Consider the following 17,232-nt stretch of genomic DNA (forward strand, 5'->3'; position numbering starts at 1 on the left):
CAGCTCATCCTGGTGAAAATTTTCTTTGAATACATTCATACGGTGATATAAACCAATTTTTAGATCCGTAACTTGTAATTACAAAAATTGATTTAAAATCAAGTCAGCTGTAAAAAACAAGCGTGCATAATAGCTATTTAGACAAGAAGAGCGGAAAGTTATCGATTTGCACACGAGGAACTTGACGTGAAGCGGAGCGCGATCTGAAGAGTGCGGAATTCCTATACCTGATGCATGATTTGTTTCGGTCGTTTGCACACCTTATCGAGTTTTTGTACTAAATCTAAAGAATTTAATTTAAAATGTTATCTGCATAACTTTGCATACGCTTGAAACCTGTTGCTCGAAACTGCATTTATAAAATATTCATTTTAAATACTCGTTATTTCTGGTCATTATTTGACGTCGGTAAAACATAATATTGAATGAGGTTTCAAGTTAAAACAGTCAATGCTAATAGAACAAATAGATTTTTTTAAACGCGAGGTATAAAGTACATTTTTATGTCGTTTTTTAAATGCTACCGAAAAACGAATTTCCTGGTATAAAGTGACAGACTCTAAGCAGGTTTCACAATTAAAAAAATGTATTTAGACGCTTGTTTTGCATTGTCTTTCAGACGACTTTACATTTGCGGTTACTGACTTGTCGAAAACTGAGATCAAGTAACTAATAAAAAAGTAGTAAACACTGAAAAATAAAAAATAAATTCCAACAATGCTTGCAAGTGCAACAGTCAAAACAAAATGAACGTCGACCCGCCAAGGTCCACCAGTGACGTCATGAAAAAACTGCGAACTGGAGAGTATACCCATAAAGACGGACAAACAGATCATAAATTCAAAGACATCCAGTGCAGGTTTGTTTATTGAGAACGTTTGGAGTTGTTGCCGGGGCTACGCTGCTGCAGGAGATTAAATTGGCTCGCAGCGCTCGCCTGTGGTTCCCCTACAGTTTACAATAAAATCAAAAACTAGTTTTGATAACATACATTTTATTTCTATTTATACTTGCATGGCAATCAATTCCGATATACTTGCAAATAAATTATTGTTTCCTCGACTCCTGTTTAATTAATCGCCAATTTGAAATTTCTGGAATTACCAACATCACCCACCACTGTTGCAGGACGCGAGATTTGAATGTCGCCCACGAAAAAGTGCATTTTATAAAAACGCGACCATGAGGGATTCTGGTACGCCTTGAATTTTTGTCTTAAGAGGGACTTTTGACTTTAACCCAATTCTTACGGAAACATCCATAAATAAAGAGCGACCTTGACAGCATTGTGGGTCAATTTATTTTATAATAAGAAGTGGGAGGTCACATACACGCGTCTCTTTGCTCGTAAGTAATGTAATTAATGGCAGACAGGTAGATGGTGAGCACGCAAATTCATAAAGCACGTATAACAAATGGCGTACTTCACCTCAATCGATTGATATTTTTATCGCTTCTTGGAAAAATGGTTAAGTTCTTTGAGTTGAACGACTCGATTGGTGCTTTAGACCTCGGTTTAAACATTAATGAGCGCGTTATTATTAAAATCGCCTCATTACATTAATACTCTTTATTTAGCTTATCGGAACATTAATGATACAATAATTTTCAGGACATTGCTCTTGGAAGAAGACACCTAGAGAAAGACATTGAAAGAGACAATTAAGCAGTCTTCAGGATATGCATAATTTCAGCAACGTATTCTTGGTCCGTTACAAAAATCGGTCTTTCATTCCCCACATCAGCTTCACTTTTCTTCTCCTTATCGCCTTCCGGTGTTTCTTTCTCTTTTTTGAACGACCCGTGGTACTCTTTGGCTTCAGTATGTTCAATGATAAATGGCAAATTCTGTTTGTTTATTCCTCCCCCGGGCATTATACAAATGCGATCTCCCACTTGTTCCATGAGGGTTTTTATCATTTTCGTCCCCAATTGAGCGTTGCTTTGCTGGCCGCTGGTCAATACTCTTGTGAATCCCAAATCGATTATAACTTCAATCTCGATTGTTGGTCGTTTGCAAATATCAAAAGCTCTGTGAAAAGTGACCGGATGTGGGAAACAAGCCATTATAATTTCCCGGCATTGCTTCATATCAACTTCGTCATTAGTATTCAGCGCTCCGAAAACAAACCCGTTCGATCCATACTTCTGTAGAATCATCGCGTCTTTCTTCATAATCTCGATCTCCTCCGTGGAATAGACAAAATTCCCGGGTCGGCATCTTAACATGCAAAAGACCGGGATTTTTTTTGAATATTCCAGGATTTGAAGGAGCAATCCGGGAGTTGGAGTCAGTCCTCCATCTGTGAGCGATGAGCACAACTCTAGACGAGTCGCTCCTCCGGTAATAGCGGCGACTGCCGACTCGTAACTGTCAATACAAACTTCTAAAGATTTTGACATTATTCTAACCTAAAACAACAAAGTTGGCTCCAGAAATAAGGACTAAACGAGCACTTACTTAAAAATACACCGGTGAATCAAGAGGAAGGCTTTATTTAGTCACCTCAGTACAAATCAATCGAATGAACTTATGCTTTGCACTGACATTCGGAAACCGCCACCAGTGTATTTCACTTGTGCGCCATTTTGTTTGTTATTGTATTGGTTCTCTTCTCGGCTAGACTCGTGGGCCGCTTTTTGAAATCTTTGCGCCTTTTTATCCGCGATGTATTTCTTTTTGAGCTCGTTTAGTTCGTCGGTTACACGTTGTAGATCAGACTTGTATTCTTTGGCTTGCAACTCTGCCATGTTCAACTCCGACACCAAACACTAAAAGAGAAGAATTTTAATTAGGTACCTTTGCGAAAATTTAAATTTTTGATCGTGTAATTTGTCCCTGTTGCAATAGCGGTGTAAACACACTAATTATCACTGAACTAAATACGCGTTAAATTTAATGTCAAAATTGAGAATTGGTACCAACTTTGTTTTTTCAAAAATAGCAAAATCGGGTCATTAATTTGGTGATTTAATTTTTGCCACTAAGGTACCTTGCGTAATATGAATATTAACTAGGGAATGTAAAAAAAGTCTTCAGCATCCGGTACTGCCTCCGAGCGTTACATAACCACCGGTTCAAATGCCACGCGCCGTGTACAAAACAAAAGTCTAAATACCTTCAACTGGTCTCCTCTGTCCTTCAGAGCCTTTTGGGTCTTCGACAATTCTTCCCTCAAGCCAGGACCTGGTTGGTTCGCCAAGACATTCTTCAAGTTCACGTACAATTGTTCCGATTCTTTCAGCTGCCGTTCTCTTTCTACCGCTTCAGAAGATTGCTTTATCAAACGCCTGGCAAATATTATATATTATTACGAAAGTTATATAATCTTCTTTGAAAGTAGTTTGCCTTAAGGTTACGTACTTTTGCAATATCTGAACTTTTTGTATGGCATCGAGCAATTCCGGATCGGAACCTTCGAGTTTCCTCCACCGATGGATATTCATGGGGTTTTGTAATTCCTCTTCGAGGGCTCGACATTTTAAGCGCCACTTCATGAGATCTCTCTGTAAATGAAAAACTTCTTGTTTTAAATCGATGGAGTTTTTTATTGATTTTGACATGAGCGCCTTTTCTTGGCGGAGTCTTTTTATTTCGATTTTTAGCAGCCTTATGTCTTCTAGTCTTTGGGCGTATTGGGATTCTCCTGCAATAAGAGTTCAGTACCACAGTACTACGAAGATTCGTACAATTCTCACCCCTTTGAAGCGTAGTTTGTAAGATTAAGATTTTCTCGTGTAAAAGAGCAATTTCGTCGTTTCTTCGCACGAGCTGAGACCCCAAAAGATCACGCTCGTTCATCAATTGATCCAAGTCCTTTGCTTGTTCCCGAATCAGCTTTTCATTATCCAGAATCTGTTTGTGGAGTCGCTTCTCCTCGGCCTCCATTTCCGAGATGTTGTCTTTTAAACTTCTAATCTGTTCGTGGGCGCCATTCAGTTCAACCCTACAAACAATTTAACCAACAGTCGAACTAAATGAGACACTCACTTCAAATTCTCTTTTTCTTTCTGGACTTTTCTCATGATGTTCTCTTCTTTGATCAGCAGTTGTTCTTTTGTTGCAACATCTTCTTTCAACTGTTCAATCTGATGATTGGTGATCTTAACTTTCTTTCTCAGTTCTCCACTTTCGGCGTTCGCTTCTTGTAGCGACTTCTCCAAGGCGTTTCGTTCCGATCGAACTTGATCGTACAAGTTCTGTTGCATTCGAAGTCTGTTATCAGCTTCACTGATATTTTTTTTCAGGTCGTAAATTTCACTTTTCTTCAGTTTGATATCATCCATGCTGTCCTCAATCTTCTTGGTCAAATTGAGGTGTTCTTCTGCTAAGGAGTTTTTCTGTCTCTCGAGCGTCTGAATTTGTTTCGTTTGCTTGTTGGTCTCCACGATGAAGTTGTCGAGTTCGTATTCTAGTTTTCTTTTTCCTTGTTCTTGAATTTTGATCAGCTTCTGTTGGTCTTTGGTCACTGCTTCATATCGAACGACGCTCTTGGTAACGATGTCTTTCTCTCGGTTTACGTTTTCCAACGCTCGTTTCCCCATATCGATTTGTTTTTTTAAGTCATCGATCTCCTTTTCGAAGATGGCAATTCTAGTCCTCAGTTGGTTGCGATCGTTGACGATATCAACTTTTTCGAGATCCATGGTGTAGATCCTTTTCTCAAAAATATCCTTTTGCTTGCTCACTTTGGCGTAATCTGTTCTCAAATGAGCTAAATCTTCTTCGTGCACCTGAAAGCAACACAATAAATGCCACATCACTTAAAAATCTCCTACTTTTATATCAGTAAGCTTCTGGCCGTAGTTCTTTTGCAAATCCGACAAATTGAGCAGTTTCGTGTTGTAGTCATCTTGCAACTTCACAAATTTGGTTTGGACTCCTTCGAAGTCTTTGTTCAGTTTTTCTCTTGCGACTTTCTCCTCTTTCATCTTCTCTTCAAGTTTCGCGATGGTTTTCAAGTGGCCACCGATGACTGTGTTTAAATTGGTGACATGCACTTCTTTGTCTTCCATTTTATAGTTCAGCTCTGTGATGTCGTTCTCCAGTTTGTCGCGAATCCGTTTGAATTTCTCCGTTTCGTTCACTTGGTCCTAAAAGCACGATTTTAACGAAGGAAACTTCAGAAATTATCAACCTCTAGTTGCACAGCGAGTTCGTTAATCTTTAAGTCTCCCATTGAGGTTTTCCGTTCTAACTCGTTCTGGTACTCGAGCGCGTTGGTCAATTTTTGGGTTAAATGGCTAACTTCGCCTAACAGCTTCTCGTTCTCGCGCTCAAGACCTTCCTTGTGCTTGCTCAACTGCCCCATCCTGATTGAGAATTAAAACTTTAGTTGGTGCAAAATTGCGCCGAGACAACTTACTCCTCGGACGTGTCTTCGCCCATTTTATTTCTAAATTCAATTTCGGCGTTAAGACTGTCAATCTGCTTCCGCAGATTATCGATGGCTTCTTGAGCCGCTTGTTCGCGGGCGTGGGCGGCATCTGCGAGTTTCCATGCATGCTGAATTTGTGTCTTCAAATCTGTGATGGTGGATCTATCCAAATCGGCCAACTTATTCGCAGTTTCGATTATCCCGGTTTTATCGTCGAGTTCTTTGGATAGCTCCACTTGCTTGCCCTCGAGATCTTTGCATTTCTGGTAGTTCGTATAGAAGTTTTCGAAGAGTTTGTGGAAGTCTTCGGCGTACTGACTTGCTTCTGGGTTTAGCTCGATTTCAGTGACGGTCTAAAATTGAGCGGTAAAGTAGAGTTGGGGGTTTCATTGCTACCTTGTTAAAGTTGCGCTCCAGAATTGCAAAGGCGTGTTCTGGATTGTTCGGATCCAGAACTTCTTCTTGTGCTTCGTCGCCTTCTTCATTGCCATCGCTAAAATCGCTTTCGTCCATCGTTGGGAAGTTTGACTTTTATCTAATGTTTACGAATTTCTATGGAAACAGGGGAAACAAGTTAATGATCGATGAAATTGGAGATAATTTTGTTTGATTTGGCATTTTTGGTTGGGGTGTGATTTTCGAGATCATGCGAAATAATAATAAATAATTCACAATTTTTTTAGGTTTTTTAGATCTCAAGTTAGCTTGCTTTTTTCCATTCTGAGATTGCACCTTTACAGGTCCGTGGAAAAAAGTTTTCAAAATTTTCAGGATTGTGGTTTTTGAAAAATATGCAATTCATTTCACTAACAACCTGACATGTGTGATAATAGAGGTCCTAGAAAATCCTTTAGATATTACTTTTTCTAATGAAAAGTAATAATTCAGTTTCCTTTTTTTTTGTCTGTTTCGGTCGCTTTTTCGTTAATCGGAAAATATAATTTAATTTATCTTTGAAACGCAGCCGCTAGACCTTATGAGTAGGAACGCGTGCGGATTAATTTTTTGCTCGTTTCAGAAAAAAGTGTTGAGCAATAGTTTAATCGCTTTTTTTGAGGCAGTCGTGTCTCAAATCTGGTAGAAGACGAACATTTTGTGCAGTTTTTAGTTGTTTAGTGACATTTTCTACTGTTAAAGTGTTAATTAAAATTGGTTTTAAAGTAACTGGTTCCTGATTCAGAGGGATGTGGAGGTTTGCGCTTGATAATACAGCGGAATCAGATTTAAAAGGTTGGTTAATGCAAATGTAGAAATTTCGAACAAAAAAATTCTATTCTAGTGAGTCCGTATTTTTGAAGATGATGGCAACGTTGGATTTGAAAAGGTCGTTTTTTTTTCTGGTGTTGGGATGTTTTGGGTTTAATTAGCGTTTTTTTTCGGTGTTTAGGTTTCGGAGGTTTTCAGGTTCCAGGATATATTCATAAATTTAAAGATTTCAAGGTTCAATTTGCAGGATTACGGACGTTGTAAGACCAAGGTTTTTCAAGTTTTCTAATTTTTTTAGGTTTTCTCGACTTTAGGCTTCCGGTTTTCAAGTTCGCCATCTTAGGTGTCAGGTTTTAACGTTTTTTCTTTAGAATTTCAGGGAAAAGTAAAAGTTAGAAACTCTTCAGAGTTGAAAATATTTTATTAGAGATATGAATAATCCCCAAACCATTATAAATAAAATGTACATTTTATCACAAAATATTTCAGTACAACAAATTAAAATTGAGACGTCGTCATTTTAATTTTTGTACTTACTAAGAGACACCAAATAATCTCAAATTCTTAAAATAACAACCACAATCTGATAAGAGTCAAACAAAGACAATCGCTTTAAACTTAAATAAAATTGTTTTAAGTAAACCGTGTCGTTGAACATTCACAAATGCGAAATTCGGCAAAACCGCCATAACTTCTAAGCCTACAAGTATAAGGCAAAAATTGAAATTTCACTTAAACCGGTTAAAGCTTCTCCGGTTTAACCCCTCAACTACTATAATTTACTAATCATAAAAATATCAAGTACTCTCTATACAAGCCTTGTTAAATCAATAAAATTTAAGTACACGAATTCACATAGTAAACGGTGTCAAATTGTAAATGAAACATCTGTTGCACACTCTCACCGGCTTGTGATGTCCGAATTTTGGCAAAGGAATACTATTTGAAGAACACCTGGCACAGAACACTTTGCCGCAATTCCTGCAGTGATGTCTTCTCTTCACCACTGTAAAATTCACGCCACAACTCATACATTTCGGGGCTTCGACATCTGGAATCCAAATCGGAGGTCGTTCTACATCGTGCGAATGAGCCTGACTTCCATTCACGTGCAAATTAGCAATGTCTTCTCTCAGCGAAGCGTATCTATTCAAATCCAAAGCCAAGTTCCCGTCTTCACTCGAGTTCTGTCTCGGATGATTACTGTAGTCATCTTCAGTGTCATTCTCCGAATCCAAATGGAAATAAACGTTGGTATCGAACAGAGCTTCTTGAGCTAAAATGTTGGGATCCACGGAGAATTCGTTGTTTTCGATCACGTCGTCTTCTGATGGGCGATATTCTAAAGATGCTTCTAGAGAGGTAGTTTCGACGTTCTTCGGAGTCTCGTTGGAGGTGTTCATAAGAAAAACGGACTTGAGGATGTTGCGGAGATCACTCGCGAAGTTCGTTTGGAGCTGATCCGCCACGCCGGCGATGCAGACGAAGAGACGGTGGATTAGATCTTCGCTTGACCTAAAACGACAAGTTACTAACCCGTCGAGACGCCTTCGATACTCACCGATATTTGGCGCGCACTTCGTTTCGGCTGGCAATCTGCGCCGCTTGCATCGCGAGAGCGATTTCCTCGTCGTCCGCGCAGTTACTGTTAAACGAAGAAGTATCCGAGCTGCCCACACTGGAAGAGTCCTCATCGATGAGACCTTCGACTTGTCTTGGTATCCTACTCTTCTTTCTCATGGGTAGGGTGGTCTTTTGCAACAATTTCCCATTCCGTGGTGAAAAATCCACTCCGCTTTTCTTTCCTTTTCCGTGGTGCCTCGGCGAGTTCTTCACTCTAGTGTTACATTTACAACCAGCGGCAGCGCATTGGCAATCTAGACTAGGCGAGCGATCCAAGCTGGTATTCTCGGTGCAAATTCCGGAATCATTAGGCGATTCTAGGTCAATTTTCGCTTTGTTCTTCGGAGAGTTCTTCGCGCTGTCGCGTTCTTCGGTTAAAATTGAGGATAGAGTGGCTGCTGCGACGGAGATGACTTCCAGGGAGTCGTGGTCTGGGGGCGAATCTATCCGATCGGAACTCTGCGGAACGTCGACTATTGAGGCTACTATTATATCGTGAGCGATGCTATTGGGGATGAGATAACCGGAAGTCGAGGGGATATCGACTGTGGAGGAAATGCGTTCTTCATAGTGCTCGTACGTCTTGTCTTCACCAGAGGCGTGTTCTTCGTCGTGCGTCGGATAAACGCTCGGAGATTCTTCTTTATGAAAATCACTATAGAACTGGTCAATGAAGTCATCTAAATCACAATGTACATCCACGTTACCGACCGATTTCACGTCACTTATCTGCTCGTTATCGCACAAGAGCTTCTCCAACATATACAACTCTCTTTTATTCAAAGTCCATAACAACTCCCTTATTTTAAGTAATAAAGTCCGAAATGGTCGAAACATATTACTCATATCTTCCATGGGCTTATCAATGCACAACGGTCCACTCGGGAAGATCAGAAGGCCACTTACTATAGCTAATCTCGGTATGGTGAACATCAGAGCAGGATCACAGTCATCTACCATTTCTTGCGTCAAAAGCTTCATCTTCAAAGCGCGCTGCAAAGTCTCCGAAAAAAGAACACCGATGAGTTCTTGTAACTCGTACTCTTGCATGGACTTGACCGGTACCATCGCGCTGACATAAGCCAGCTCAAATTCGGCGAAGAGTTTGTCGAAGATTTTCAGACTTTCAAGAAGCATTTCTGTGACTAGTTCGTTACTATCGAGTTTGATGGGACCATTGGGAGTGTTGTTACGTAAACAAGTATCACGGAGGAGGTTACGGACAGTTTCTAAGCTTTTGGTGACGGCTTTGGCGAGAGGGCGCATGGCGGTGCTTTCGGCTTCTTTATTCATTATAGACGACCCGGCGGCGAGGCACTGCAACGGGAGATTTATTAGCACAAAATCGATAAAGATAACAAAGGAGGATGTGCTTATTATTCAACAAATATTGATCTGATGATGAACACAAAAATGCAAATTTTGTTGTTCTACGACTTTTGAGGTCGCAGGTAAACAACCTTCACCAATCAAGTACGTAAAATTCCGCTACAACAATGAATTAGTCAAAATAGTTAAATTAATGTTCATTCTGTTGATTCAAAGATTTAATACCCAGAATAAAAATTACTGCGATGCATCAATGTTCACTCCGACTCGCACGAATTGAGTAGTTTGCGCGCTCGTGACAAAATATGCCATTCCGTGATATTCAAGGAAAAAATAAAATCCCCATTAAACCGCCCAAATCCCGAAACACACGCCCAGAGAAGCAATAAACCACACGAAAACGAACGGAATGTTGCCATTATCGAGGTTTTCTGCGTTTTTTGCGTTCATCTGTCCTGATTATACCAACTCGAGATTTCGCCTCACTTGCTTTCACGCCAATTGGAATCCGCGTTAAATTAAGCGCGCTAATTGTTGGGATTCGGTAATCCGAGGTGAAAGAACGAATAGTGTAAATACTAAAATTAGACTCGGACAACCTGTTTTGAACTTGCGAAAAATATCGAAAACTGTTAACTCCTACAAGTTCAGTGACATTCAACACCCTTTGAGGCGCTTGACTCGAGTCATTCACCTAATTACCGACACGTTTACTTAATTTGCCTGATAAAAGTAAGGTCAAGTTAAAAAAATTCGCTTTTTTGTTAATTCACGGTTAGAAAGAAATGTCACTGTCACGATAACAGGGCTACCAACGGTAAAAACCAAGGCCGCTCAGACTACGTTTTCATACCTCGGCCCCAAACCACAACTGTCCAGCAAGGTTTTCCTGGAGGACGTCTTCAGGGAACTTCACTCTGAAGTCCCTGTTGGCTCTTTCATCCCCGATTAGAACGTCCATAATGGCGTTGGTGATGGTGAGGACTTTGTCTTGGGATTGCCTCAGCTGATTGACTAAGGTTGTGCACCTTCCTGGGTCTTTACGTCCGTCGAAGCTGTCCAGTTCGCTGGCGATAATATTCAAAGCTTCGTCAGCAAAGAAGAACTGTGCTAGCAAAGACTTGTCGTCTTTCTGTAAAAAATGTTTGTTTATTCTGGTGACGTCAGAAAGTAGAAAGCGAAACAACGTAGATAAGGCAATGCTTAACCAGCGAAATTAATTTCTTTTGTTTATAATATTATAATAAAAGTAGTCCATTGGGAAATTAGGTTACGACATGAATTTAATTAAAATTATTTCTAATTAATTGGATCAGTTGATGGAATTTTTTCATTAGCTTCCAAATATTAAACTCACACGTTTGTCAACTTTCTTCTTCTAACCTTCACGTATGTCAAAAATGGGGCACATACATACCTTGGGTCTGTAAAACCACTTCCTCAACGACTCCATTTCTGTTATAATTTTATCCCCAAGGACATTTTATTTACAACACAAACACTAAAAGTCAGTTTTCAAAATATTAAAACACAATTTCATGAGAAACCATGTTGATCATCACTATTTGCACCATATAACTGGTTTTTAGAACACGGTCTGTTGAAGGCTGATTTTGGTGTCATGACTAATTATTTGCTCAGAAATATTATCGAATTATTGCTGCAGCGTTAGAAATAGTGTGGTGGTGACAAATTAAAACTGTTTTTGACACAACAAAACGTCTGAATAGGTGGTTTGGTGATTCACGACATAGTGACTTTGACAGGTGTGCAAGACTAGTGCCATCTGTCCGATTAGTTCGGATTCCGATTTGCAGGGATCTGTAATGCCAACTTGGAGAAAGTCGTTGAGAGAGGGCAGGTAATTCGCTTCATTCGGTTTTCAAAATTCGGGGAAAATGGCGGTTGCAGAAGATTTGAGTTTACATATCTGAAATAGAGTGGTTAGATTGATTTATTTGTGTATAATTGGAATACTGATGTGTTAACATTTGTGCCTTTGTTGTGACAAGTGTGGTGCCACTGCTACCAGAAAGAAGTTGGCGGCACTTGCCACCTAGAATCACACAACTTCAGTTTAGAAAAGTGTAAGAAATCTAGAAGGTATCAAGAATATCTTCCGCAGAGACTAGAAAAGAATTTGAAACTACTAAATTAGATGAATTAACAAATCCGAAGATGTTGAAGAATGATGTGAAACATTTATACGTAGAATCAGAACATTTAGAAGAATGCAGTCAAAAGAGAATTCAAGAAAATGAGACAATCGAAATTTAACAAAAGCTACAAATTTAAAGAATGCAAAGTCTTTTAAAAGAAAACCTAAGAAAAATCTATGGAATGGTTTTTGAATCGGAAGAACTTCAGCGGTTCACGGAGGAATATTAACACAGGTATTTTAGGTTAAAAGAATTGTTCTGATAATGTTTTCGCTTTGTGCCTAATTTCATCGAAACATCGAGCTTTTGCTTGTTTGCACCGCTTAGGTTGCAAAGGTATACTTTTATAATTATTTATTTAAGGTTGAAATCGTGCTGAATTTTGAAACTTTATGGTGACAAGGTTACCATTTTTTTCCTTAAATTTTATTTTTCCTGCAGAGGTTTTGTAGGCGCCAAATTTAAAATGCGGTTTTGTGATTGGTTGTTCTTCAAAGGGAGTAACTTTTGCACTCAAAAAAAAACAAAGACAACGTGTTCCTTCAAACACATCCAAAACTCAAATGTTCATGTAGACACTATTATTGCAGGTTGAATCCGTCTTCTCGAGATGTCGCAATGACAACGTGTCAAATTTGAACTTCTTTTAGACAAAAATACTGTCTTTTTGTTAACAGTTGCTTTTTTATTTTTTCAGCCATAACCATGTGCCTGCCAGAAATTCTCATAGTTTACTAGAAAAAATTACTACAAGCTATATTTCTTGCAAAGATTCTTTTGTAGGCGCCAAATTTAAAATGCGGTTTTGTGATTGGTTGTTTAGTAGAGCGAGTTACCCAAGGCTGATTTTTAAAACTTCTCCAATTCCTGCGAAATGACAAACAAGAACTGTCACATTTCTCGAATTTCTGCAGGAAAAATAATGTATAGACGAATTGAAGCCAAAGTCAATAAATTAAAATTTCACTGTTTTAAATTGTGTTGAGCGCGATGTTACAGGATGCTGATTTTTTTAAACTCCTGCAATTCCTTTAAATTGTGACTAAATGGTGGGAGTATCAGTACGAATCTTGTTTTTGTGGTTTTCCGTGTAAATTAGCAGGTACTCATTATAACTTTATCATGATATTTATGTGATTACTAAAAAACTTGTCAGTTGCTTGTGCAGCCATCTATTAAATAAATTGACATGTATTCCTTACAGGTATCTAAAGTGGAGCTCATTGCTATCAGTTTACTCACCTGTGTAAATTTTCAAAAATTTTTGGGTGTAAATCAGGCTTTCAATTCCTTAGGGAGAAAATTAGGGGAAAATTGAATGTAGCGATTTTTGAGGTTAACAAGTTGTCGAAGTTGAGTGTATTAATCAATAACTAAATGAAAATTTGTTGCAAAAGAATGATTTTAATAGAGATTTAACAAGTTTTGGCAGTGTTATGAAAGACGATTAGCTTCTACGCATGCCACAGTTGCTTTTGCTGCCAATTGTTACGGATAAAAATCACTAAGGGCTGCTGCCAACTTAACTTTTTAATGAGTGGACCGATAGTAATGAACTAATGAGCTCTGGTATAACTTATTCTACCATCTCTAAAATTGCTCTTTTGTAAATCAGTAAATTATCTACTGACAAAATAACGTAGGAGGGTAAAGTCGGTTTAGGTTACAAATATCCACCACTTTGACACCAATTTTAATATTTAAAGTTGAAGTCTTGATGGTACAATTTTGAAATAACAATGTTGGCATCATTAGGGATCATTATCTTCTCAAAATTTGACATTTGTCAATTTTGACATGAAATTTGCTGAGTTAAAAATGATCCAAGTGAAGTTAAATTTTTCGCAGTTGCGACTGCCGTTTAAAATCAAGTAAAAAATTAAATTTCGACACATTATATTTACAAAATTTGCATTATTATCATTTGTACTAAACTCACTATACCTAACACCGCAACAGGAACAAATTACACTAAGAAAATTTTAGTTGCAAGCTTAGGTGGACATAAGCAACTTGAACCATCGAGCTTAGTTGTTTTTAGTTTGATTAAAGGAGACCTTGTAATTTATTGTAAGTTGGCAGCTCTGGTCGTCTATCAGTTTAGACACTTTGAAGTGTCACTTAGATATAGTAAAATATAAGTTTGTTTTTATGTATAGAAATCAAGGCAAACGTTTGTCACCTTTTATCCACATTTCTTGTGTGTTGTGATTGTGAAAACGGCCGTCTAGACACATTTCCGGTGTGTTACCTATAATTTTCCTAGATCCGTCGGCAAAGTCAGTCGCATAATTTTCGACATGCAGTTGTATGTGTGTAGCCGTAAATAATAGTAATGAATGCGTAATGTGTACGAGCATTACATATTGAAGCAACACGGTTCGCGACAGGGCAGGAATGATGAAAATTTAATCAGGCAAGCGTGCCAATTATAACCGCTTCAAATATGTAGGGTGGTTAGGGCGCCGCGAGCGGCATTCGCTCGAATTAAAATATCAAAATGCAATGATTTGAACGGCTCCGAGGTGGGGGGAGTTCACAAAGCACTAGATCGGGCGATAACCACATATCGTTGGGGTAACAATTGGATTAGCCATTTAACGTCAAGTTTGAGTAATGGCCGGTAACCCGGCCCCCTACTATGCCGACCGAGCTGCTGCTGATTAAAATGTAATCTAATATAGCTACACCGGAAAATATATACTGAACGCAAACCGAATATTTCGGAGGTTTGTTGTACATGTGTGGGCTCGTTTTATTTGGCTGCCGAATTAAAATCTCATCGGATTGTGAGGGGAAACTTGTTATAGGCAATCAATTTTCATGAATGACACTACTATTTTGTTGTTATTCTGTTAAGTTTCTATACCTACCGGGATCACATTTGTTTTATTTTCATAATCATTAAAATAACGATTTTCGAGGCTTGTTAAAAAACGTTTCAGTTTTACTTCACATTTTCACACAATTTTCCATTAACTTGAATTTAGTTATTTAGGAGAAATTTTAGAAGCTGATTTTAGCATCAATCAAAAATTTTCAAAAGTATCTATTGAATTCTTTCACTCTGGGAGTTTTAACGCTACAGTCATAAAATTTGAAGAGGTTGCTATTTCCGACATGTTAACTATACCAAATTAGAACAGTATGGAACAAAGATGATTTTAGAAAATTTTCAAAATTTTTATCCAATTAGGAGTACCTACAAGCTTTGAAAATTACTCCACCGCTCCGCTTGTATTTACAGACTTTATCTGAGTAAAGTGTTTTATTCCCTTTCGTATCTGAGATTCATGTAGTAGCAATAAAGTGCATCTTAATGTGAGCTCTCGGTAAAGATTTTTACAACTTCTGGGGATACTAGCAAGCTTCACAATATTGCAGGTTGTAAAAATGTAAATTTAAATAATAGACAGCTTTCAGGTTAGATTCAGACCACTCGTGGCAGACTAAATTTTAAAACGGCGTGAAGTTGTCAATACTGCGTCTAAAGCGGCTTGGATTTTTCTACATGTTGGTACCGTTTTAATTCCTTCATATGCTACGTTTTTATAAGCACAGTTATTGTACCTGCTCATTTGACAGATGTCAAACAGGGGAATCTCCTATAATTTCAATATTCAGGGCTTGAGGTCACATTCGTATTTTCAGACTTTTGGTGGTTGAATTACACTTCTTTGCCAAATTAATGTGTTTAGTGTAACCGTCTTCGCTCGACCTAAAGCAATAAATGCAACTGGCTTCGTGCGTGTTCTGGTTTTTCCCGATTTGCAGAGAATCAGACTTCTTCTTTTAGGAAATCTTTTAGAGCTTTTTAGAAAAATTTGACTTCTAGATCCTTACATGATTTTTTTGGCCCCCCTATAGAATTAATGATTATTAAGTCTATCTATGCTTCGACAGCTATAATCTGATCCTGTCTAAAATACCTACAAGATTCTTATTTCCAACAAGCACGTTTTTTGGGTTGTTGCCGCCTCTGGATGTATCGAAAGACAGGAAATCAAACCGCAAATTGAACATTAGATTTGACCAGGCGAGACCGACTCCGCCGTCATTATCAGTGGGTACGGTGCTTTAAAATTAAATATCAACCCTGTAATTTTGATCTCAATGACAAGTTTATGTCACAAATTATTGTCCTTGGGTTGCGTGCGACTTTTTTGACAATCGACTATATCCTGTCCTAAATCGAATTTGTTTTTGGAACCTACACCTGTGTACGATTGTGTTTTTAGGATAATTTGGGCAATTTCTTAAATTATACTGGAGCGGGTGGTTCGTGAGTTTAATGACTAAATACCGGGAGATAAGAGATGCAGCTTTGACACGATATTGGAAGAAACCGAAGTATAATTACGAATTAATTTGCATATAATGTCGTGATTAGAGACTAATTAATTTAGCGATAAAAATTGAGGTGATGACATCGAAACGTCGTGGCTAATAAAAAGGATACGTGAAGACTTAATTTAGCATTTCCGCTAGTTGTGTACTCAAACAGCAAAAAATTACCGGCGACAATTATTATACCATTTTGTTGGTTGTAATGCTTTTTGTGATGCCAACAAATGAAATCTCGTTTGAACTAAATAGGAGTAGCAATAGAGGTGACGTTGGGTAATTTTTGCTTTGGAAATTACTTTTAAATTATGATTGCACACACTATTGTTTTTGTACACTGTACTGTTTTAATTCAGAATAAAGCAACGTTGGACTTTCTATACTTTTTATTTGCTAAAAATGTTGATTTGTCAGCAAATCTCCGGAAACAGATGATTTACTTTTATTTTTGTTGAACGAAAAGCGTATAATCATAGAAACGTTTTAAAGACATTAAAACGAGATGATACATTTTTAAAATGCACGACTCGGAAACGTCGCCCGTAATTAAGGAAAGTATTTAATTTATAGCATAAGTGACGAAGAATAATCCCATCACCGTATTTAATAACGTTTAATCATAATGAGCCGCTGAATGCCCAATCCGCCAGCTGAATCATTCCATTAAAATTTCAGAGAAATTAAATGAATCTTTCATAATATCTCCGGCAATAAATAATGTTAGACCTGGCTGCAAGAAAAAGGGTATTCACATTTCGACCGATCGTTCTTTATATTATCATCCAATCCGAGAACATTTACAAGTAATTTCGAAGGTATTTCCAACCTATCTCCCTATTTATATTGATTACGGCACAGCAGGCTTAGATTGTCGTTGTTTTAAGTACTTTTTTTTGTGTGTGCACCGGCGACAGAAATTTGTCACGCGATAAAAGTCAGACGGAGAAATTAGTATGTTATTCGACGTGAGTTGGGTCAAGATTGCTTCTAATTTATACTAAATTTGAGAAAAAATTTGAAACAAAGGAATTTGTTTGGGGCGATGGGGGAAGCGGTACGACTCGTTCAGTTTATTCGCATGTTAGTTGATTGACTTCTAATGAACTTATGGTGTCCAAAATCCCAGAGGGCGGGAGAGTAATTGGAAAGTAGCTACTCTCTACACTGGAAAAACAATTATTATTATTACTATT

At 38.1% G+C, this 17,232-nt stretch overlaps 3 protein-coding genes across 3 annotated transcripts; all 3 read right to left on the reverse strand.

Moving 5' to 3' along the window:
• Positions 1 to 1,555: 1,555 nt before the first annotated feature.
• On the reverse strand, positions 1,556 to 2,403 carry LOC148168485 (copper homeostasis protein cutC homolog). Its single transcript, XM_088046344.1, has one exon. The coding sequence runs from the start codon at positions 2,401 to 2,403 to the stop codon at positions 1,663 to 1,665; it is 741 nt and encodes a 246-aa protein (XP_087902470.1). The 3' UTR covers positions 1,556 to 1,662.
• Positions 2,404 to 2,476: 73 nt separating this feature from the next.
• On the reverse strand, positions 2,477 to 5,891 carry LOC148168486 (cilia- and flagella-associated protein 58-like). Its single transcript, XM_088046343.1, has 9 exons — positions 5,775 to 5,891; positions 5,367 to 5,731; positions 5,139 to 5,313; positions 4,780 to 5,094; positions 3,992 to 4,734; positions 3,700 to 3,947; positions 3,365 to 3,647; positions 3,120 to 3,291; positions 2,477 to 2,772 (listed from the first exon to the last, which is right to left on the reverse strand). The coding sequence occupies exons 1-9, from the start codon at positions 5,889 to 5,891 to the stop codon at positions 2,518 to 2,520; spliced, it is 2,673 nt and encodes an 890-aa protein (XP_087902469.1). The 3' UTR covers positions 2,477 to 2,517.
• A 1,095-nt stretch (positions 5,892 to 6,986) lies between these two features.
• LOC148168487 (lateral signaling target protein 2 homolog) lies at positions 6,987 to 11,314 on the reverse strand. The gene is made up of 4 exons (XM_088045910.1): positions 10,954 to 11,314; positions 10,390 to 10,668; positions 8,146 to 9,524; positions 6,987 to 8,099 (listed from the first exon to the last, which is right to left on the reverse strand). The coding sequence occupies exons 1-4, from the start codon at positions 10,987 to 10,989 to the stop codon at positions 7,436 to 7,438; spliced, it is 2,358 nt and encodes a 785-aa protein (XP_087902036.1). The 5' UTR covers positions 10,990 to 11,314; the 3' UTR covers positions 6,987 to 7,435.
• Between the last annotated feature and the right edge of the window lie 5,918 nt (positions 11,315 to 17,232).

Source organism: Gnatocerus cornutus, chromosome 9 (genome assembly GCF_029298725.1).
Source record: "Gnatocerus cornutus isolate USDA-ARS CGAHR chromosome 9, icGnaCorn1.1, whole genome shotgun sequence".
In the NCBI taxonomy this organism is placed as follows: Eukaryota; Metazoa; Arthropoda; class Insecta; order Coleoptera; family Tenebrionidae; genus Gnatocerus; species Gnatocerus cornutus.